At 42.5% G+C, this 20,720-nt stretch overlaps 1 protein-coding gene across 2 annotated transcripts in view; it reads left to right on the top strand.

The window, feature by feature from the left end:
* The window catches only part of PRDM5 (PR/SET domain 5), a 666,844-nt gene that overhangs the window by 637,399 nt on the left and 8,725 nt on the right, over positions 1-20,720 (top strand). For both annotated transcript variants that reach the window (XM_086962221.1, XM_086962220.1), the window contains one exon: positions 15,321-15,425. In XM_086962221.1, the coding sequence (XP_086818347.1) occupies positions 15,321-15,425 (105 nt within the window). The remainder of the gene's footprint in view (positions 1-15,320; positions 15,426-20,720) is intronic.

Consider the following 20,720-nt stretch of genomic DNA (forward strand, 5'->3'; position numbering starts at 1 on the left):
TCTATGCTTTTTAATCTGTACATTGCCCCTCTGTCTAACATCATTAATAAATATGGCATCAGTATCGTGTCATACGCGGATGACACCAGCTTGTCGTACCCTTGACTCAATCCCAGGAAGAAGCTGCCACTAACTTCTCGGCTTGCCTTCAAGAGCTCTCAGTCTGGATGGCTAACAACTGTCTAAAGCTGAATGGTGGCAAGACTGAGGTCCTCATTATGGGAAACGCCCCCGCAATATGGTCACCGAGTTGGTGGCCGCAAACTTTGGCTCCACCCCCGCCCCCAAGGAGGAGGTTAAAAACCTGGTTGGAGTTGCGATTCCGGGCGGCCTAGATGGCGGTGCTTTACCCAAATCCATGTGCAAATCAGTCATAGTGTTCCTTCTTAACCCAGATAGGGACCCCGATCGGCCCAAAGCCCTACTGTTGCAGACTATAACATTTACAGAAAGATCCTGGCGGATAGGTACGCCACGGTCCTTCCACAGCTGATTCACCCGGATCAGAATGGATTAGTTGGGGACAGAAATACCTCGTACAACATCCGGCGGCTGTTTCACATGCAGGACCAGATACGCAATCAATTCCCCCGGGCAGCATGTCTGTTGCTGTTGTTGGACCTCAAAAAAGTTTTTGACAACCTCTCGGGGGCTTATTTATTTCAGGTCCTGCGGCGCATGGGCAAAGAACCACGTCTACTAGCCTACACTAAGCTCATTTACTCTGCGCCCAGCTCTAGAGTGAGACAGGGCGCCCTTATATCTGCCTCCTTTCCAGTGAGCTGGGGAACCAGGCACGGCTGTCTACTCTCCCCCCTACTTTTTCCATGGCAATGGAGCCTCTAGCAATCCACCTCCGTGCTGTGAGCGAGGAGTGTGTATCCCAATCACCAACTCCACCCATGCAGTGTCACTATTCGCTGATGATGTGCTCATTTATGTCTGGGATATTACAGCAGACCTATCCCCTATACTACGCATATTACAAGACTTCGAGGAAGTGGCGGGACTTAAAGTCAACTGGTCCAAATCCACTGGTTATCCCTTGGTGCAGGCCCTGCCTCAATGTCAGTTACGTCTGGGTAATGTGGACATCTCATGGAGCCCCGAAGCTGTCAGATACCTAGGAGTTCGGCTCTATCATACGCTGCAGGACATATACGAGGGCAACTACCACAAACTGATGGCTGGCATTAGGTCCTCTGTCCACTTTTGGAAATATCTCCCGCTGCAGTCACAGGGAGGATATCGGTCGCAAAAATGATCCTCGTTCCGCGACTGCTATACTTCTTTTCCAACCTCCCGGTGGTTCCACCATGATCCTTTTTCACGAGCTTGACACACTGCTGGGGATCCTCATCTGGGGCTCCGGCCGCCGGCCCTTTTACCAGGGAGGGCTAGTGGCCCCATTCTTTGAGGAGTGCTTCTTGGCTGCCCAGTTGCAATGGGTGTCCTGTTGGACGGCGGGCCGAGCGCAAAGGAAACTGATCACTACGGGCGGGCACATTCAAACCCCTACTATCCATCGCATGCTGTTACCAGGGGCTGCGCCACCACCGACAAAGCCGCTCCAGGTGATGATTGCGCACGCCTGTCTAACACGTATTCACAGAATGCATCAGGCTGCACCTCCGTACGCCCCGCTTCTGCCACTAGTAGGGTTCCCCAAAGGCCAGGCACACTACACAGAGAGAATGCTACACATATGGACGGACCTTGCCCTGACGGACGTAGGGGCGCTGTATTTTAATGGACAATTACAGACATTTGAGGCGCTTGTGAATGAATTCGAATTTCCCAGAAGACAGTTTCTATTGCATAGACAGCTCCTAGAAGACTGCCGCAAGCAATGGCACTCCATTGACACAGAACCCCTCACGCATCCGGTAATCCATGCGATCCTGCAGATGGGTCCAGGGCGACACTTAGTCACCTGGATATATAAAGCTATACGTACCCTCAAACAACCCACACTGGCTCCTCTTAGAGAACAATGGGAAACCGACTTTCGCAGGCCCCTGCATGACAGGGAATGGATTAGGGCACTTCAACATACCAAAAACGTATACCACAACTACTGATTCAAAAACATACAGTTACACATTCTGCATAGGGCTACCTCACTCCCTAAAAACTTCAGAGGTACTTCCCAGACAGCTCCTTCGCCTGCCTTAGATGCCTGGAGCCCAATGCCTAATTTTTACACATGTTATGGGATTGTCCATCACTTCATAGTTATTGGCACACAATCCACACAGCCCTTCGAGAGGTCACGGGGCTACGGGGTCTTTACACATGGGAGGCCTGTGGCCTGGGTATCAATAAGCGACACAAACACATGAAAGTAGAGCGGCAATTCGCCTCCTTGGTACTCCTCCTGGCCAAGTGATGCATCACTATGCACTGGAAGGCGCTGGAGGGTCCTACCCTAGTGGCATGAGTCGGCGCGGTGAAAAAGTGGGGCACGGCGAAAGAAGGACTACTCCGAGCAGAGGAAATCCAGGGAATCTGCAAACATCCAATTTCCATGCCCTGGGCCATGTTACTTTATTCCAGTACGCAAGAAACAGCAACAGTGGTGGGACCACGGTCAATTGGTACCCCCGGGGCTCCCCTAGCCCATGAGACTACCCATGGGGGCGTACAAGGGGCCCAGACACCCGACAGATTGCAACGGCCGGCCACGACTGACTCCTCACCATGCCCCCCATGCGGACAGCGATCAGTAATCCCATCTCCCCCTCTCCCCACAACCTGCGCAACTCCAGCAGGATACCCCAGCTCTCAGGCGAATTCCTACACGTAACCATTGTATGCGACACAGTGCACCCCAGTTTTATATATCCCCAGTTTGTTCAAGGTTAACACACAGCTGACATCCCATAACCCCTATGATAATGTGCAAGGGGGAAACAGACACACCTCACAACCTCAGCAAGGCTCAGCGACCACCCTGCAAGCTTGTTAGCTATAATTAGACACAGACCTCTTGGGACTGTCGCCAGCTAAAAGACTGAGTGGGGGCCGTTACACTATAGGACTATAAACTCTAATGTCAATGTAGAGCACGATTGTGCGATCTTGCTTGTAAGTCAATATCAACTGCATTAAAAGATGTGTTGTATGCACTATTAAATAAATGCCAATGAAAATGTTGTGCAAAAAAAAAGAACATGCGATCGCTCTGATTTTGCCTGCTTAGCAAAGCCAAAATTAAGCATCACTCATCAAAGTTTTTTTCCCCCAATGAGGCTCATTACAGCAAAACGTGAATTGTAGGGCAAACAACATTTAAATTAATATCAATACACATTCATACCTGTTTGCTATATGCAATCTTGCTGTGCAGAAAATTGAAACAGAGAGTGTATTATTCCTTTCTCTTTATAGCTCCCAGACCGGAAGTTGTAAGGGAGCCATATTTGTATTTTTTGGTATTGTGTATCTTAAATAGGTAATCTATGTCTGTATATAGAGAGCGGTGTCTCGCTCAGTGTGGACTATGAAGAGGAAGATGGACTAGAAGGAAGTGCCCATTAGCTGCTGGCTGCACTCGGATTCCAACCAAATGTCTCACAAAGTGTGTAAGATTGAACTTTTTACTAGAACTGTCCGTCTAACCCTGCACTATGCCTCGGGAAAAAAATACTACTTAATGTACCCGTCACAGGAAGATTTAAATCTACCTGGATCACAGCAGATGATGTTAATTAATGCATCACATTGAGTGCTTGTAAATTTAGAGGGCTGGGAAATGGCTGTTAACCGCGCGGAAGTGCTGAAAACAATGTCACGCCTGTGATTATATTGTGATATTAAAGCGAGCCACAATAAAGAAAGATAAGATGGTGTCAAGAGGCTGCGCGGGCTCCCAACAGAAGTAGCTGCGACCAGACATGTCCATCACTGGAATCAAGGGAGGCTCGTGTCAGATTCCGCTGGAAGCCGAGGAGCCTGGATATCACCCGAGGGCCGATTGCATTGAGAACCACTGCCAATGAAAGGCATGTTTTTGCCTTTACAGATGACAGATCAGAGGTAGCTTGTCAGTCACTTTGTATCTTGGTGTGTTCATGTTCAAGAGCGCCGACGCTCTGGAGATGTTGCCCTGCAGAATACACGACTGGTTAAAAGAAAAACAAATCGTGAAATAACTGCGATATTTAGGCTTGAGTTGATTTTCAAGAGCACCTATTTAAACCAGTTCCTAGAGTTCAGCAGATGTAAGTACCCTACATCAAAGAGGATAGGCTGACAGACCAGAGTCGGGCCATATAAAGAGACACGCTCTGTGGTGGGGGAGGGGCGCTCTGTGAGGAGCGGCGCAATTTAAAAAACAGCAGCACGAGCAGAGCGTGCACTTACCACCCCGCCTGAGAGCGGAGGGCCGCAGGGCTTTGGCCGATCCCGTCTGCGTGGGGGTGTCATAGTGGCAAAGGTTTACAAAGACAATACACTGTACCAGCAGCAGTTTCATATGGATCGCTTATCAATGCACAAAACCACTTAATGAGCCATGACAGCTCGTAACTGTAAAAGAAAATACTTAAAAGATCCTAAAGCGGCAGGGTGAATTCAATGGGTAAGAGCAAAGGCGCACCGGGATGGAAAGGGGATGATAAAATAAAAGAAACATGCCAGTGATGCGCACGTGCGGCAGGAAAGAGTGAAAGTGATCGCACTGGAAGGGAGGCAGATGGCGGCTGCGTGCGTGTGTGCATGCGCGCGTTACCACAAGCATGAGGCCAGCAAAAGCGTCTGGTAGCACTTTGAAAACCGAAATACAAAATGTCTTGCAGAGCAGAGCATGCGCTGGCTCAGGCGCAGTAGCGGTCGGCAGTAGGTGTTTCTATAGGGCGGTGACGTGGGCAGGAGGAGGGGCAGGGTGGGGGGAAATAATGTATGGATTACGGAGTTTTACAGGTAAGTAAACATTTAAATACATAAAACGAATTTCGTTGCGCACACTGCATCACATTTGGTGATGCAGTGCGCGCAACGAAATTCGTTTTATGTATTTAAATGTTTACTTACCTGTAAAACTCCGTAATCCATACATTATTTCCCCCCACCCTGCCCCTCCTCCTGCCCACGTCACCGCCCTATAGAAACACCTACTGCCGACCGCTACTGCTCAGGCGAGACCTATGCAGCAGGAAAAAGTGAAATTGATCGCGCTGGAAGGGAGGCAGATGGCGGCTGCATGCGTGCACGAGCGCGTAACCGCAAGCTTGAGGCCAGCAAAAGCGTCTGGTAGCACTTTGAAAACCCCAATACTAAATGTTTTGCAGTGCAACGCATGCACTGGCTCAGGCGAGACCTAAACATGGTGTGGCCTATTTACAGACAATGTGACACATAAGGAAGCACCCTAGCATATTGGGAAGCCCCCTACACATTGAAACAACATCTGGGCATATTTTACCTCATCATGGCAAAATGAGCAGCACTCTTTTCATATTTTTATCAGTATAGAAGCACACTGTGCATTGAGCAACTCTCGAGACTCTGGTCCGTTCTATAGGAGGTTGGGAATGGGTAGCAACCTGGCAAGGCACACATCTCGTACAAGAGGTAAGCTAGAGTCGTAGTGTCTAAGTATCTATTTATTTTCTTTCATGTCGTGCACAGCCCCAACACGTTGCGTAATATCACAACAAAGAAAGGAAGTTCCCAGTGGGGACTTAATGAGTGCATCTACTATGGCTGTTGGTCACACCATCAGGGGAGTGCCTCCTGTGAGATCTAAGAGGACATTTGTGGGGGGTGTAAAACTGGGTCAGGATCCCGGACATTGCTCGAAAAGTCGCTCTGGTGCCACGTGCCTGGTAGTTTAAGATCTCTTTAAATAAGTTCATGTTTAGTGCCTACTTGATTGCCTGAAATACCGAGCACCGAGTTCCAAGGCATTGCATACATGAACCGTGAAAGTGTTAATTAACTCTGGACTTTCCCCTGAACCTTAAAGGGCCATCAGTCTTTGTTTTCTTTCATCTTAGGCTGGCATTTTTTAGGCTGCTGTATTATTTATTTTTTCCAGCTATTTATGGCTTTCAAGCGTCCAGGTGTTGTGCACTTTTGCAAATAACATTGAATGTGATGCTACATAAACTTTGGCATCTTTGAAGCAGCACTGGTCGCTTATTTATGTTTTGCTTTTTAGAAAACCGAGGCTTGCTTAGTTAAGACTGGTCCCTCAAATTCCACTATTTTATCACGCCTAGAATCTACTCATTTTTTTAATTTAATCAGTTCCCGTGTTCTATTCCTGTCCGCTGGTTAAGCGCAAAAGTCTTCAAAAGAAATTACAATGTTTTCAGTCATCTTGCGGTTCTTAATATTTACCTGATAATCTCCATATGCCATGCATCCCTTCATTTTCTTCAAACACCGTGCCTCTGAGTTGAACCAATCAGACATAAGTATTTATTTTTTCAGCATTAGCTGATTACTCTGTTTCCAATACTTAAGAAGTACAGATTTCTGATATGCTGCCTGCTGTCCGAGTTGCACATCCTAGAGTGATAAAATAGGGCACCCTCCTTATGGGATTGCGCCTTGTTTTTGATTTGTGTGACTGAGTGGCTGAATATTAAGTGAGTGTGAGGAATTAGGTACTTGAGTGAATGAGAGAGTGTGCAATGAACAGGACTGTCTTTTCATTTAATGTATTTGACATCCTGTGCCATCCTCATCAGCGTTGTCATTTTTATTTGCCAGACAGTAAAAAAGGACTTTTAGGGCACAGAAACAAATATTGGAAAAATAATACAAAATTGTAGGGTCCATATTCTGAACTTTTTTTTGTGGTTGCAAATCTTGTATTTAGCAAATTTGCCGGTTCTGCAACCACAAAAACCTTAATTGCAAAATAATGATGGTACATTGTGAGATGCAAATGTTTTTGTGGCTTGCTGCCACTCTAACTCCTTTGGGATCAGTAGCAAAATAGGGCGTGAGCTGAGCGTTTATCCCTCTTAGCAATGTGAAATTACATGTATCAAAGAATTGTGACTATAATTGTGGTCACAAAACATTGATTGGATACTGATACCCGCAGTTGAATTATATGCATTTACAAAATGGAAACTGTCCATTATAGGCCAGCTTCATCATTGTGAATGTGACCGTTAGGCAATAGGGGAGCATACAGCAGTCTCATCATGCCCTTTACATCATGGTGATTTTCTTCAAAATTGCAAATACTCTGTCTTTTACTGTCAGGGGTTGTAATTTCAGCATTTCGCAAATGTCAGTGCAGGAGTGGGGATCTACTATTTGCAATCCTCCATCCCTGTATTTGCATTCATTCTGTGAGATTCACAAAGGGAATCCTGCTCATTACCCCCAGGTCCCTTATGTCCTCGTCCCATTCATTACTAAGTGGAGATAAACATCTCCCGACAGAAAAAAAGATCATCAAGGAGGCCAGATTTTTGTGAATCCTAATGAATGTCGGGTTTTGCTTTGTCTTGCATTCTTTTATCCATCACAGCCGAACAATTTATGGTCACAAACTAATTCTTGGGTAAAAACAGTGACTGTTTTGTGACCTGAGATTAATACATCTGGAATTTAAATACTTTAAAATGAGGATTCCAATGGTTTTTGCAGCAATTTTGAAAATACAATCTAGAAAGTCATAGGAAACGAGAACAAAAACAAAGTTGACAATAATGATTGTAATTGTATAATGTCACAAATACACGTAGGTGTCTTGCCACTACAAGTTATAAGTTACCAAGCACATAAATAATTGGAACAGGAAAGTTACAAAATCTAAATAGACTACGTTCAGAGCGGATGACAAGAGAAAGTCTGTTCCATGCCTGGCCAGTAATAACGGAGAACGCACGTCCTCCGAGACAAGATTTATGGAGCTTTGGAACATATACCAGATTTAAAGTCAATGTTCGAAGCAGTCTGTTTGAAAACATCAGATATATGTAGTTTATGCGACTAGTTGAGAATGCCTTGTAACAGAAACAGAGCCCCTCAAAGATCCATCCCTTATGACCCACATGCCAACTGCAGGTCTATGAGATGTGTTGTAATGCTGGCATGTTTGGGAATATTCAGTACCAGCTTAGCAGCTATGTTCTGAATAAGTTGCGGCTTCTGTAGCATATAGGAGTGCAGACCGACAAATAAGGCATTACAATAATGCAGTCTGCTAATTATCAAGGACTGGATCAAAAGTGGTCTGGAGGTCCTGGGATGAGTGGTAAGAGTTTTTAGAAGTTTCATACTAAAGGTAGAAGTAGGTTTATGAATATGGCCTTGACGAGACAATTTGGAGTAAAAGATGACTCCAAAATTACACCCATTGGAGGAAGGAATAGGGCAGGTACCTGAAGAGTTGACATCCGTTGAAAAACAAGCATGAAGGGTTCCAAACCCCAGGGCCTCGTTTTTGTTAGATTTAAGTCCAATCAAATTGGCATTCATCTGGTTAGCAATTGCGGCAAGACATCATTAAAACTGTTGTTGGGAGGAGTTAAACCCAGCTTCCAAATGCAGGATGATCTGAATGTCATCAACATATGCATATAATTGGAATCCAAAGGAGGCAATCAAGTCAAATAGATGGGCCACATACAAATTAAAAAGATTAGGGCTAAGAGAAGACCCTTGCAGCACTCCACATCCCTAAATCTTTTAAAGCAGAACAAAAGTGTCAGTTGGACAGCTTGTGATCTACAGCAAGAACCTTTCCCTGACGATCAATCTGAAGGACCCTATCTAAGAGGGTATTGTGAATTACCATGTCAAAAGCTGCGAACAAATCAAGAAGCATGATGGTCGCAGAGTCCCTTTGTCTAAAATCATCTGAATGTCTCTATGGGTGGCAATCATCATGGTCTTAGTTATTCTTTTCAATGTGCTGGGATAGCTGAGAATTGGACCAGCTCTTCAATATCTTTGTGATCACAGGTGTGCCAGATTGTCTGTATCCAAAGAAGGCTTCTGCAAGAGTCAAACAACTAATTTGATTTTGCAAAATGTAGGAGCTCAGCCATTTTCTAAGAAATGATTACAAATAGATCTGATCATGGGTCAAAAAAGAGAGCTACCATCTTAAACATCGTAGCAGAACAAGCGTCTAATGGAGAACCGTAATTGGTTCTGGGTACTGTAGAACCATTTCCAGTCCCCAGGGGAAGATCCCTTGGGGAAGTAGGCAGAAAAGAAGATAAAAGATGAGAGAATTTGCTATGGAAAAACCCTGCCAAACCAGAACATAGTTTCTGAGTGGATAGCGGTTTATGTGTGTAATCATCACCACTGGCCAGGGAATTAGAGACTACAAATAGTTATTTGTATGGTGGGTAGAAGATACGATTTGGTGATAGTAATAGTTAGAACGAGCAGTCCAGACAAGTACCTTATAGACCTTATGTTCATGTTTATAGAAAAGCTTCCCCATATTGTCTTAGGACCCACACTGTGGAACAGACTCCCTCTGACTCTCAGACTATGCACAGAACATCTGAAATTCAGAAAACTCCTTAAAACCCTGTTGTTTTACTCATTCCTCTGTGTATGTCAACCGGCCCAAAAGTGCAGAGATACTCCAGTTGGAGTCGATTACAGCGCTATATAAACTCGTAAATAAATAAATAAATAAATAAGTAAGCCTCAAGCCCTTTCCAACATTTTACTTATTTGTTTTGCTTTAATGAGGTAAACCGAGTACCAGGGGTTAAAAGAAGTTAAGTGTCGTAATTTATACATTTTGATAGGAAGGATGACATTAAGAGCATGCGTTATCCAATTGTTAAAGTAATCAGTAAAGGCATTGAGGTCATCCTACACAGCATGATGGGTTGCATCCAAAAGATTGTTTTGTTTCTGAGCAGCAGACTTTGACCATGCACAATAGTGAACTTTTATTAATAATGTAGCTTTTACAGGCCTATGTCCCTCTAGAGGAGTGGTCTTCAAACTTTTTAATGCTACAATTGTTCTATTAAATAGGCAATGTTTACATATGTCCAGACTCATTTAAACATTGCAGTTAAGTTAAGTTTGGTTACCGTTTTAAATTTTTTATCAAATACATGATTGCCACACATACTATTCTAGTCAGGCCGGCCTTACTAACCTGTAAAGTTATTTACAGTGTAATTATTAGAAACGGGGTGGGAGGTTTGAAGAATATTTGTAGTCCTTTCCGTTTTGACACATATTCCCAGCTAGAAAATAAATGACAAAGGATGTTAGTGAAGGCCCATTACAGAGCATCTCACTGCAGCTCATTTTTTCTGCTCAAAACAAAGCACTGTTATTAGCATAATGCTTCTTTTGGCCAAAGCACCTGCCAGAGGAAGCGCGTGGAAGCACTACAAATAACTACAGTTCTGCTTGTTGTAACCCTCTATAGGTGTCTGGGTTACTAAAATTGAGATAAAGGCTACTGTACATTTCTTATTACGTCAACCATTTATTCTATGTTTATTTATTCTATATTTACATGTACTTCCTAATAAGAAAACTGGCATACAAAAGAATTGGATGATTGGGCTTTACGATTCAGTTTCATATGAGGGATTGTTGTTGGTTATAACTTTTACTGTCAGTACTTCACCCACTCAGCAACTGGTAACAAATTTTCAGAGTAACAGGCATCGGCTTAATGAAAGTTCTCTGAGTTCAATTCCCTCATACATTTGAGAACATTGAACATCTGTGAATTATAAAATTCCTCCTCATAAATCCAGCATCTGAAACTAAACTCATTTGGACTGATTCATCTTTCTTTTGGTAAAACAGCTTTTGAGACTGTATGTTATGGTTTTATTTGCTCTTTCTGTAATATTATTTTTTCCTCTGCAGTACTGCATTAAGACGATAGGAGGTTACAAAATAAGATTTACTGTGGCCATACGTGAAAGGATTTCTTCAAAAGTGCATACAATTATCATCTTTGAAATCCGTGGCTCTAACATTTTTCCTAGCAATGCCCACTACCACATGTGCAAATGTCCAGGCAAGGTATCCAAGACTGTATTCCCACTGTATATATCCCATTGTTTCGAAACACGCTTTAATGACCTTGACTTTTTCCAACACCTGACAAGGATGAGGAAGTCACATAAGAGTCTTAAACCAAATATAGGTCTATCCTCTACTTTCTCGGCACTTTGTGTATGTTTAAATATCTTTTTTGCAGTCCTCTTTATTATTGGCTGCAACTAGGCTGTATTCAATGAAAGTGTGAAACAAATACATTTATTGCCCACACATTAACTACGATCAATCTCATTTACAATTCCGAATCTTATCAAGTTGAAAAAATTCCAAACATTTATGTAATGAAAACAGATACTAAATTGGCATACACATGCACATCATTTCTCTAAGCTTAATGCTTTGAGCTTAATGTTAGTGATTTCAAATCCATCACAAATGTGCCGATGGGAACAGTTTTTTAAAGTCTTTTCATTGAACCCTCATACGGATATAATTAAAAAAAAACATTACAATTAATTACTCAGTCTTAAACACCATGCTCTTTCATCCCAAAGGGACAAATTCCTAAAGCATTTTGCTCGTATAAGTACAGGTTAAGTGCACAAAGTGATTGTTTTCAACTGTAAAGCCCAATTGAGATTTACAGAATCAGTGGAATTCCCAAAGATTCTGCATGCTTGTAGTTACTCACATACCTTTAAGAAGAAATGTCCCACCCTGTGTTAGGGCAGGGGTAAGTGTGCTTTCAGATGGTTTTGGGATGAGGACGACCCCTTATATTATAGCGATATAAGATAAGGCATTACTTCACAGGGAACATTATTTTTCCCATGGAGTAAAACACAAAAATATGTAACATCACATTTGTCTGAGAATTATGCATTGCGAATTTCCCACATGGTGCAGATTAGAGGTGAAAGTAATTTGGGCAATTCTGTGTAGCACTGTATGGAATTACCTAAGAGCTCCACAACATGATGCTTAAATTACGTGAGAAGAGTAATTCTGCATTTAGCACTACATCTCGGTGCAAAAATTCCTTCTTGTATCTAAACAAGCTGCTCATGTGGTACGATTTTTCCCTAACTTAATACTGCCATTAAGTGCTATTTTTTTAGTGCAAAATGCACACTCGCATACAACATGGTTGTGTGGATGTATTTTGCACTAAGAAGCAGAACTAAATGCAGCAGAACATAAATAGCGAGCGCGAGCAACCACGCGCTCTTACTAAATGTAGGATTTTTCCCTCAAATGAGTCTTATAATCGCATGATGATCGGTAAATCTGTGATGAAGAGTAATGCAGAACTACTGAAAATACTCTGATTACTCCGGTTTAATTCAAATTCTGCCCATGCCTAGAGCAAGTCCAAAATGTGCAGAAGATATTCTTCAGAATACTCCAAGAAACCAAAGAGTCACAAAAGTAGATTTCCTCTGGAACTCCTGTGATTATTTGTGAATCTCTAAAATATATGTATATAGGAAAAGTCCTAAAGGGGGACATTTCTGACTTGTCCCATTTCCTGTTCTGAATGTGGCCCTTAATGAAGATATTACAATGTGCAGTATCAATACTACTATTAAAGTTAATACAGGGCTGATATTTTTTTTTTTTTTACTTTTCATTGCGAGCAAGAGAAAAAGACAGACAATACAATAAATTCATACATTTATAATAAATACTCAAGTACAGGGCAGCTTAAAAAAATACATATTCATCTAATTCATACATTCACAAATATCACATACCATCAATAACCAATAATGTTTTTGTGCGCAGTGAGTATGCGCAGATCCAGCGCTAAGCACTAACGAGGCACATTTCTCTCCTTACACCAAAGCCAGAATATTTACCTTACCCTACACATCTAATAGCTAATATCCTATATCTTACATTGAAAGAGAGTCGGACGAATAATCCGCCCACGTAGCCTTAAATCTACTAAGCGATCCTACCCTCTTTGCATATGCCTCCTCAAACTGGTAGGTCCGGGCCACTGATCTGTTGATGGAACCTTTGACAACTTCCAGTTCTGCAGTACTAAAGACCTGGCTACTGCTATTGCAATATAGATAAAATACTGCTGATATTTAAATATCTGGGGCATCGTATGCGAAACGCCAAATAAAACCAAGGATGTGGATGGACGGATAGGTAAGGACATGCAATGGCTAATACTCCTAAACAAACCTTCTCCCAAAAATGCTGTAGGCTAGGGCATGAAAAGAATATATATACCCATCCACCTGCTTCATACGCCTTGCATCGAAAACATTGATCTAGAAATGTGCCCAAACTCACAAACTATATGCCATTCCTTAAGATTAAACCTACAGCCCGTATCTTGGAAAATCTTAGAAAGCATCGCCCCCACGCATTTAATATTTATACTTTGACGAAGCAGGGAATACCAGTTTCCTATACCAGCCATTTCCTTATTATTGATATATCTTAATATGGTTCTTGCTGTGTCATCAATCATCATATAATTGTTTTTGGGGAAACTGGTTATTTGGATAAAAGTTAGCCATAGTGCATGCATTTGGCTCCCAAATTGCTATAATAGCAGTTCCCCTGTTATCAGGTTATTACGATTATAAAAATCCCCTAGATTCCGAAAGCCTTGGCCACTCCAAGCCTGGAGGATCCCTTGAGAGAGCTGCAGACCCAGGACCAACAGTCTTGGAGAAAAGAACTGGTACATTTTATGCCTAGAAAAACAATTAGGTGCATGAAAAAGAAAAACAGTTAGTTGAATTGTGCTTTCTTTTAGCATACGATTTAAAAGATAATTATCATACTTTGAAGGTATTGTTCCTAATTGTATTGACTGATTGACTAGAGCCGCCTGATAATGTGTGGGAAAATGTGGTAGTGCTAATCCCCGTGCTCTGTGTCTAGTTGGAATGTGGAAAGCTTTACCTAAGCTTGTTTTTTTTGCCCATATAAACTGGCGATTAATTTGATCTAGTTCCCTAAAAGAATGTATTTGGCACTCTTGGAGGAAGATTCAGAAACAAAAATACAAACAGGAGTATTGATATTTTGACAAAAGAAACTCAGCCCACCAATGACAGAGGCAGAAGCCTCCAGTTCTCTAATAACCTTTTCACTTTTGTGAGGGTATACCCATAGTTTAGGTGGAACAATTGCATACAATCGCTTGTTATACATAACCCAAGACATCTTATGGGCCGTTGTGGTGAAATCTGCAGCCCTAATGGGAGCTGGGCAACTGTAGCGTTAATTAGGAGCAGCTCTGTTTTTAACTGGTTTACTTTGTACCCACCTGTAAGTCTGTGAAAGCCTTAATTTCGTCCAGTGCTGTCTGTATATTTGCACACTTGGCCTAAAGTATAAAACTATATCATCTGCTAAAAGTTTAATTTTTGCCACCCTCCTTATAGGGGCTAAGATTGAAGTATTTGAACTGATTTTAATTGCGAGTAGCTCAGTAAAAAGAGAGAACAGAAGAGGGGATAATGGGCAACCCTGCCGGGTGCCCTGTCTAATCTTGACCTCACCCACTTGCTCTGTATTAATAATTATCTTTGCTTCAGCCCCCTTCTATACTTCCTTTAACATTGTTATCAGTTGGGATGGGAAACTAAACTTCACCGAAATATGAAATAGGGTCTGCCAGTTGACAAGGTCAAACGCCTTTTCTGCGTCGATCATTAAAATTGCAGCCTTGTACTTGTTGACTGAAAAGCACTCAATAGCCTGCAACAAAAATAGGGTGTTCGCGGCCATTGATCTAATCCAGGGATGATTTTGATTCAGTTTTATTCATCTCAAATAGAATTTAAGTGTGATTTGTAAGAAATGGATCTGCACAATAGTGTATATAACTGAAAAGATCTTGAGCAAAAATATTTGCAGTAATGAATTATTCCTCATCTGTCTTGCTATATGTATCAGAAGACGTTTTGAACCATACTCCTCCGAGTGTAATATTTGATCAGGAGTGTACAAAAGAATAAACTAGGAACAATGATGTGAATTCAATGATCCAATGATTAGTCTATACCATCCATAGAGTTCTCCAATAAATTCACTTGTGATTCAGTTAAATCAAGATTACTCCGCCCATGTCCCTCTCTCCCTCTTTCTCTCTCTCTCTCTGTTACTCTCGTATTTAACATATCGCAAGGCCTTCGGTCAGCATTGCAACAGTGGCATTTTCCATCTGCAATTTAATTGACCGCCATGTTTGTTTTCACTTTTCTAATTCCCCTTGAGATAATACAACATTTGCACTTATAAGCATGGAATTCCAGTCTATAAATGGCCCTGTGTTCTGTGTTGACTCACTTTCACTTACTGTGTCATTTGTGCAGGAAAAGCCATATCAGTGTTCAGAGTGTAACAAGGCCTTCAGCCAGAAACGAGGCCTGGATGAGCACATGCGGACCCACACCGGAGAAAAACCCTTCCAGTGTGACGTAAGTTGGAGCTCCTATAATTTTCAACATTTAAATGATATCCAGACAGGCATTTCGTGTTCTTGGCAGCTGTAGGCATGTTATTTTGTTCCCATTCGTGGTTACGCTCTATAGCAGACTTGTGCTGCTTTGTAACCTGAACTAAACGGTAATGAGATTTCATTCAGGTTATTTTATGTTACTGTTTTACCACTGAGATTACTGAATACATTTCAGTTTAATGTTTGCACTCCCGAAAGAGTCATTTGCACGGTTTTAGTGCGCTATGAATATTTTACCGCGGGTCTTGTGTGTGTCCCACCCTACGACAGGTTAACGACTAAACATGGGAATTCAGTATGCCAATATAGTTGTATTTTAACCACTTGATTGTCGAATATAATTGTTTGCAATTATAATTGCAAAACAATATAGTGCAGACATTTTGTGCAATGTTAATCATGTTTTGTAAACCTTAATCTTATTATAACCCAACAATTTTCTTTCAGTGAACAGCAACAAGTAGCTGTTTTTATGTTTTTGACCACAGGAACTCTGAAAATCATGCACAACATAAATCTGTGGACCAGGAATAATTAAGTAACTCTCTGCTATACTCCCTTTCACCTATTTCGAAATGTGGATTATTTGTGCAGTGCCTTACGTAATTAACTGTATGGATGAAGTAACGAAGAGTCGCTCTTTGCTTCAGTTTCAGCGGATAAAAGAACATTTCCTTGTTTTTTGGATATTTTCTAAACTCGCAAACTTTCAGAGTTTAATTTGATCTCGAGGTTGCAGGTGTTGGGCAGCAGCACTCATTTTTGGGGCTCAAGATGTATTTCTCACCCGCACTCTTTGACCCATTGAAATAGATTTAAAAACCGAAAAGAAAGAAATAAGATGGAACAAAAAAAGAAAAATAGTCACAAAGGTAGATAGAAGGGATGAAAAAGGACTAGGAAGAGGAAGATAAAGAGATTGGAGGTGTAGGGTGGTGGGGGGAAATGGGATGAAGTGGTTTCAAAACAAGACACCCTTAGTATTCACAAACCTCGTGATTCTGCGGTGCTACTGGCAGCCTTTAGGAAAAATGTGGGTCCCTGCACTTATTTTATTTTTTTACAAATGAAGCAAGGTTTTCACTTAGTGAGCTAAAGTCATCTAATGTAGATCGGGAATCCAAGGCTCAGCTGAAAAACTACGTCATCAATGTTACACAAAATGGCAGCGAAGTTGTAAAACATGGATGCATTAAGCCATGTTTCATACTATACCAGAATTAATCGTCCATGACTATTCCATGTTTAACCACAGTAAGTCAATAAAAATAGATTAGGAGCATGAATTATTAGTTGACTTTGATAGGCAACTTTATTTTTTGCAGTCCAGTATTTAGAAATTATAATATAAACTCGCTGAGATTATATAAATGTTTTAATTTGCTGTATCATTCTTAATTATCAAGGCATGTTACCAGTGAAAAATTCTTATGCCCTGATTTAGACGTTAGTGAAGAGGGTACACCATCAGAATATAGATGGAGGACAATTTATGCCAACCCTGAAGGTCGGCATGCTTCATTTAGAGTCAGGTGGTCCTTCAGTGTGTAAACGGGAGAGACTACTCCATCTTTGCCACCTACATATAGCTCCAATGGCCCGACAAAGCAAGGACCGTTGTAGGTTTGGCCATGTGTCCATTCCAAGAAATGCAAGTGATATCCTCTGGGGCAGCAGACATCTCTAAATACGGCAGGTGGGGTATCCACGTCATGGTGGGTGTAAAGTACTCTGCCATGGTGACGGTAATTACTCCATCCATCAAGATTTAAATCAGCTCCTTAATATGGATCCATATGTTAGATCAACCATATGTCGGGACTGGTAGTTAAAGTGGAAGGACAGTCTGCATATTATTGTGTTGACGTCTATAGAGTAGTAGTAAATTATTCCCATATTTTCTCATAATGTGTTCCAGATATGTATCCTCTTGGGCACCTAATGCAAGACATTTATTGCAAAATATTCTAATCCTATTAAGAGATGTTACTTAGTGAGTACATTATGAACAGCTGACATTTCCTTCCTAAACTCTCAAGTTCATAGTCTTCCATGTAAGTATCAAGAGAATTACAACTCAGACATGTAAAACGTTTCATTCAGTGCTGCAAAAATGTTAGCATCTGGCAATCAGCATATCTTCACTTATTGTTATCCCAGTACTTCCTTTACTGTCACCGACTCCTTTATAGCTTCACACCAGGATGAATTAAATTGTTCTTTCCCACTCCATATCGTATAACATTTGTAACACATCTAATGCAGTAGCTTTCAAAGCAGTGATTAACTAGAATGCAAACAGAATGCATGCAGAAAATATATAAGATTGACCAGGTAGACCAGTAATGAAATCTGATGATTCAATTAACAACATGATAAAGCAGTTTATTTTTAGATCCTTTCTCAAAAGCATTGTGCCTGATTTTATAGTATGCTTAGTTTTGTCAAATAAATTATTTTCATATCACCAAAACTCTAGTTGTGGTCATCAGCATTTTCCTTTTCATGGGGAGAGGAAGTGTTGGCGCTATATATAAATATATATCTATATACAGTTTAGATGTTTTGAAATTAATAATTCATTTATTTTGAAAGAGTGATTAAATGTTTAAACATTAATTAAATTATTGCAAAAACGCATACATTTAAATATAATTTGGCAAATATTAATAGAATATTAAAATACTAGTAATATTTTTTTTAAATTTGATACAAAAATATATTTTTCAATTAATATATTTTAATATTTAATTATTAAGTTAATGTGCTGCAGTCTTTAGTCTATTAAACTATAATTTAATTTATTTTGACTTAATTTACTTTGAATGATTTAAAGAATGACTACACTTTATTTCCAGATCTCTACCTATGTGTAAAAAGTTCTTCACACTTGTAAATCCTGTATTATATGTCCCCACCCCCTGGACTGAGTGGGTAGTGACATATGCGTCGTCACTTAGGTGGAAATCTACACTCAGAAATGGTGAACAGAGCAAAAAGGTTTAGATTTACACCAAGGAGTAGTATTAAATATACATGTAAGTCAATTTGCACATGTATATTTACCTTTGTGAATCGGCCCATCTGTTTTTAGGCAAGTGGGAAGGTATGCACATTGAAGCATACCTTCTTTATCCATTTGAAACATATAAATTACCCAGCATGATTAGAGTGACCATCAGTGTTTCTGCTGGAGACTGTGTACCCATCTCCCCAACCATATGCACAAGGGCAGAAGGGCCATTGTGGCCACTGGTGGCCAATGAAGATCCAAAGTTGAGGGGACCCTCCACGGAGCTGTAGACGCCCATCTGTGGATCCGGAAGCCCTGGGAGAGGACCGTGCACCCCTGCACTTTGAGACTGCACCCCTGCACTTTGAGACTGCTGTAGCGCCTCGCCGGACCCGCTCCGCGGGTCCCGCAGCGCTTGCCTTACTGACTCTGGGAGCTGTCTGAGGGAGACCAGAGGAACGCGGGGCAGGTGAGCGAGCTAGCGGGGCTGCGAGCTTTGAGGCAGGGACTCCAGCGTCCAGGAGTCCCTGCGCGCCCAAACAGTCACACCTGGGCTGCTCTCCCCGCTGGCCACGCCCCCCGCCAACGGAGCCAAAAGAGGATCACTCACTCGCCTTCCTGGGACCCTCCACGGAGCTGTAGACGCCCGTCTGTGGATCCGGAAGCCCTGGGAGAGGACCGTGCACCCCTGCACTTTGAGACTGCACCCCTGCACTTTGAGACTGCTGTAGCGTCCAGGAGTCCCTGCGCGCCCAAACAGTCACACCTGGGCTGCTCTCCCCGCTGGCCACACCCCCCTGTCCTCCAGCCAATCTCTAGTAGTATCGGGGTATAAGGCAGTTTACTGGTACCGCTCAGCGGGAGCGAGCGGGAGCGCGCCGGGAGAAGCCCGGGACAAGGGCGGGACCGTCTGTGGCCGTCAGGGGCCGGAGGAGGCCGGGCTGGGCCTATTCTCTTGGCCCCACCGCCCACCCCCAGGTATTGAAGCCGATCAACAACCTCCTAGCTTGTATTACATCCCAAGAAACTATGCCGTCCCCGGCAAAGGAATGCACCCCCTTAAGACAGGCAGGAACAAGAAACATGACCTTAGAAAACTATTTCCCACGGGCGGGGGTAGAAGGGGACAAGGAAAACATGCTAAGTCGTCTTAGGGCTGAGCGGAGACGCTCTATTGACAATTTGAAAGGCCGACCCCTAGGAGACCATCCCCCTACACCTACTACAGATCTAACACTACTGGAAGACGTCCCTTTCCTGCTCAGGGATGTCACAAAAACGCCCCCAGAAATACCAAGGTCCTCAACTCCAGTGAGGAGCGAAAGCCCAACCAGGGAGACGATAGATCTAATCTCCCAACCCCCCCCCACAAACAAAGCCCAGAAAAGCTAAATCCAAACAAATTGCTGCGCAGGGTGTATTTGGACCCCCTCCAAATAAACGTAGGAGGAAGTCGAAGGGAGCCCAGGCTAAAAATAAACCCAAGATCTCCCACTCCGACTTTGGGAAGCCACCTAAACATACCACACCAACTGTGACTGTGGCGGGTGATTCACGCCCTTTACCCACGGCGCAGGAGGGTGGGGCCCCCATTGTGCCTAACAAGATGGCTAGTAACATCACCAATGCCCCTCTCTCTGTTGCCCCGCTGGGCAATCTGGAATTCCTGCTTAGATCACTTTTGCTACCTATTAGTGAAAGCATTAAAAAAGTGGAAATAAGATTAACAATCCTTGAGGCCACACTAAGTAGCATTAAAAACCCGCCCAAATCCCATGAAAAGGCCCTTAAATCTACTGTCAGTTCAAAAGCCCCGAAAAGTGCACTACACCTGGCTTCCCCACAGGCGCCCATTACGACCATCCCACCACAAACTCAGAGGAACATTCCCGCCTTAAATAAACCATCCAATTGTACAGGATCTAGCACCCCTGCAAAGGTAAACAGTGTTCCCATAGTACAGCGGAAAGAAAGTGTTGTGCCCAACCCATTAATGAAGCCCCCCCCTAGGCCACGCAGACCCAACTTACCACCAGAGGCGAATGACTTCACAGTAGTCATGGCGGGCGTCCCACCATTAAAGGAGGGTGAAGCTGAGGATTTCTGCACTTTAAAAACTAGGGTGATTAAGTGGCTAAATCAGAATAGACCCTTACCTGTACACCTAAATAACGAGATAATAATGGTCAGAAGGGTACCCTGGATAGGGAGAACACGCAAATCCATCATAGGGGACTGCAT

Source organism: Lissotriton vulgaris, chromosome 3_1 (assembly GCF_964263255.1).
Source record: "Lissotriton vulgaris chromosome 3_1, aLisVul1.2, whole genome shotgun sequence".
Lineage (NCBI taxonomy): Eukaryota > Metazoa > Chordata > Amphibia > Caudata > Salamandridae > Lissotriton > Lissotriton vulgaris.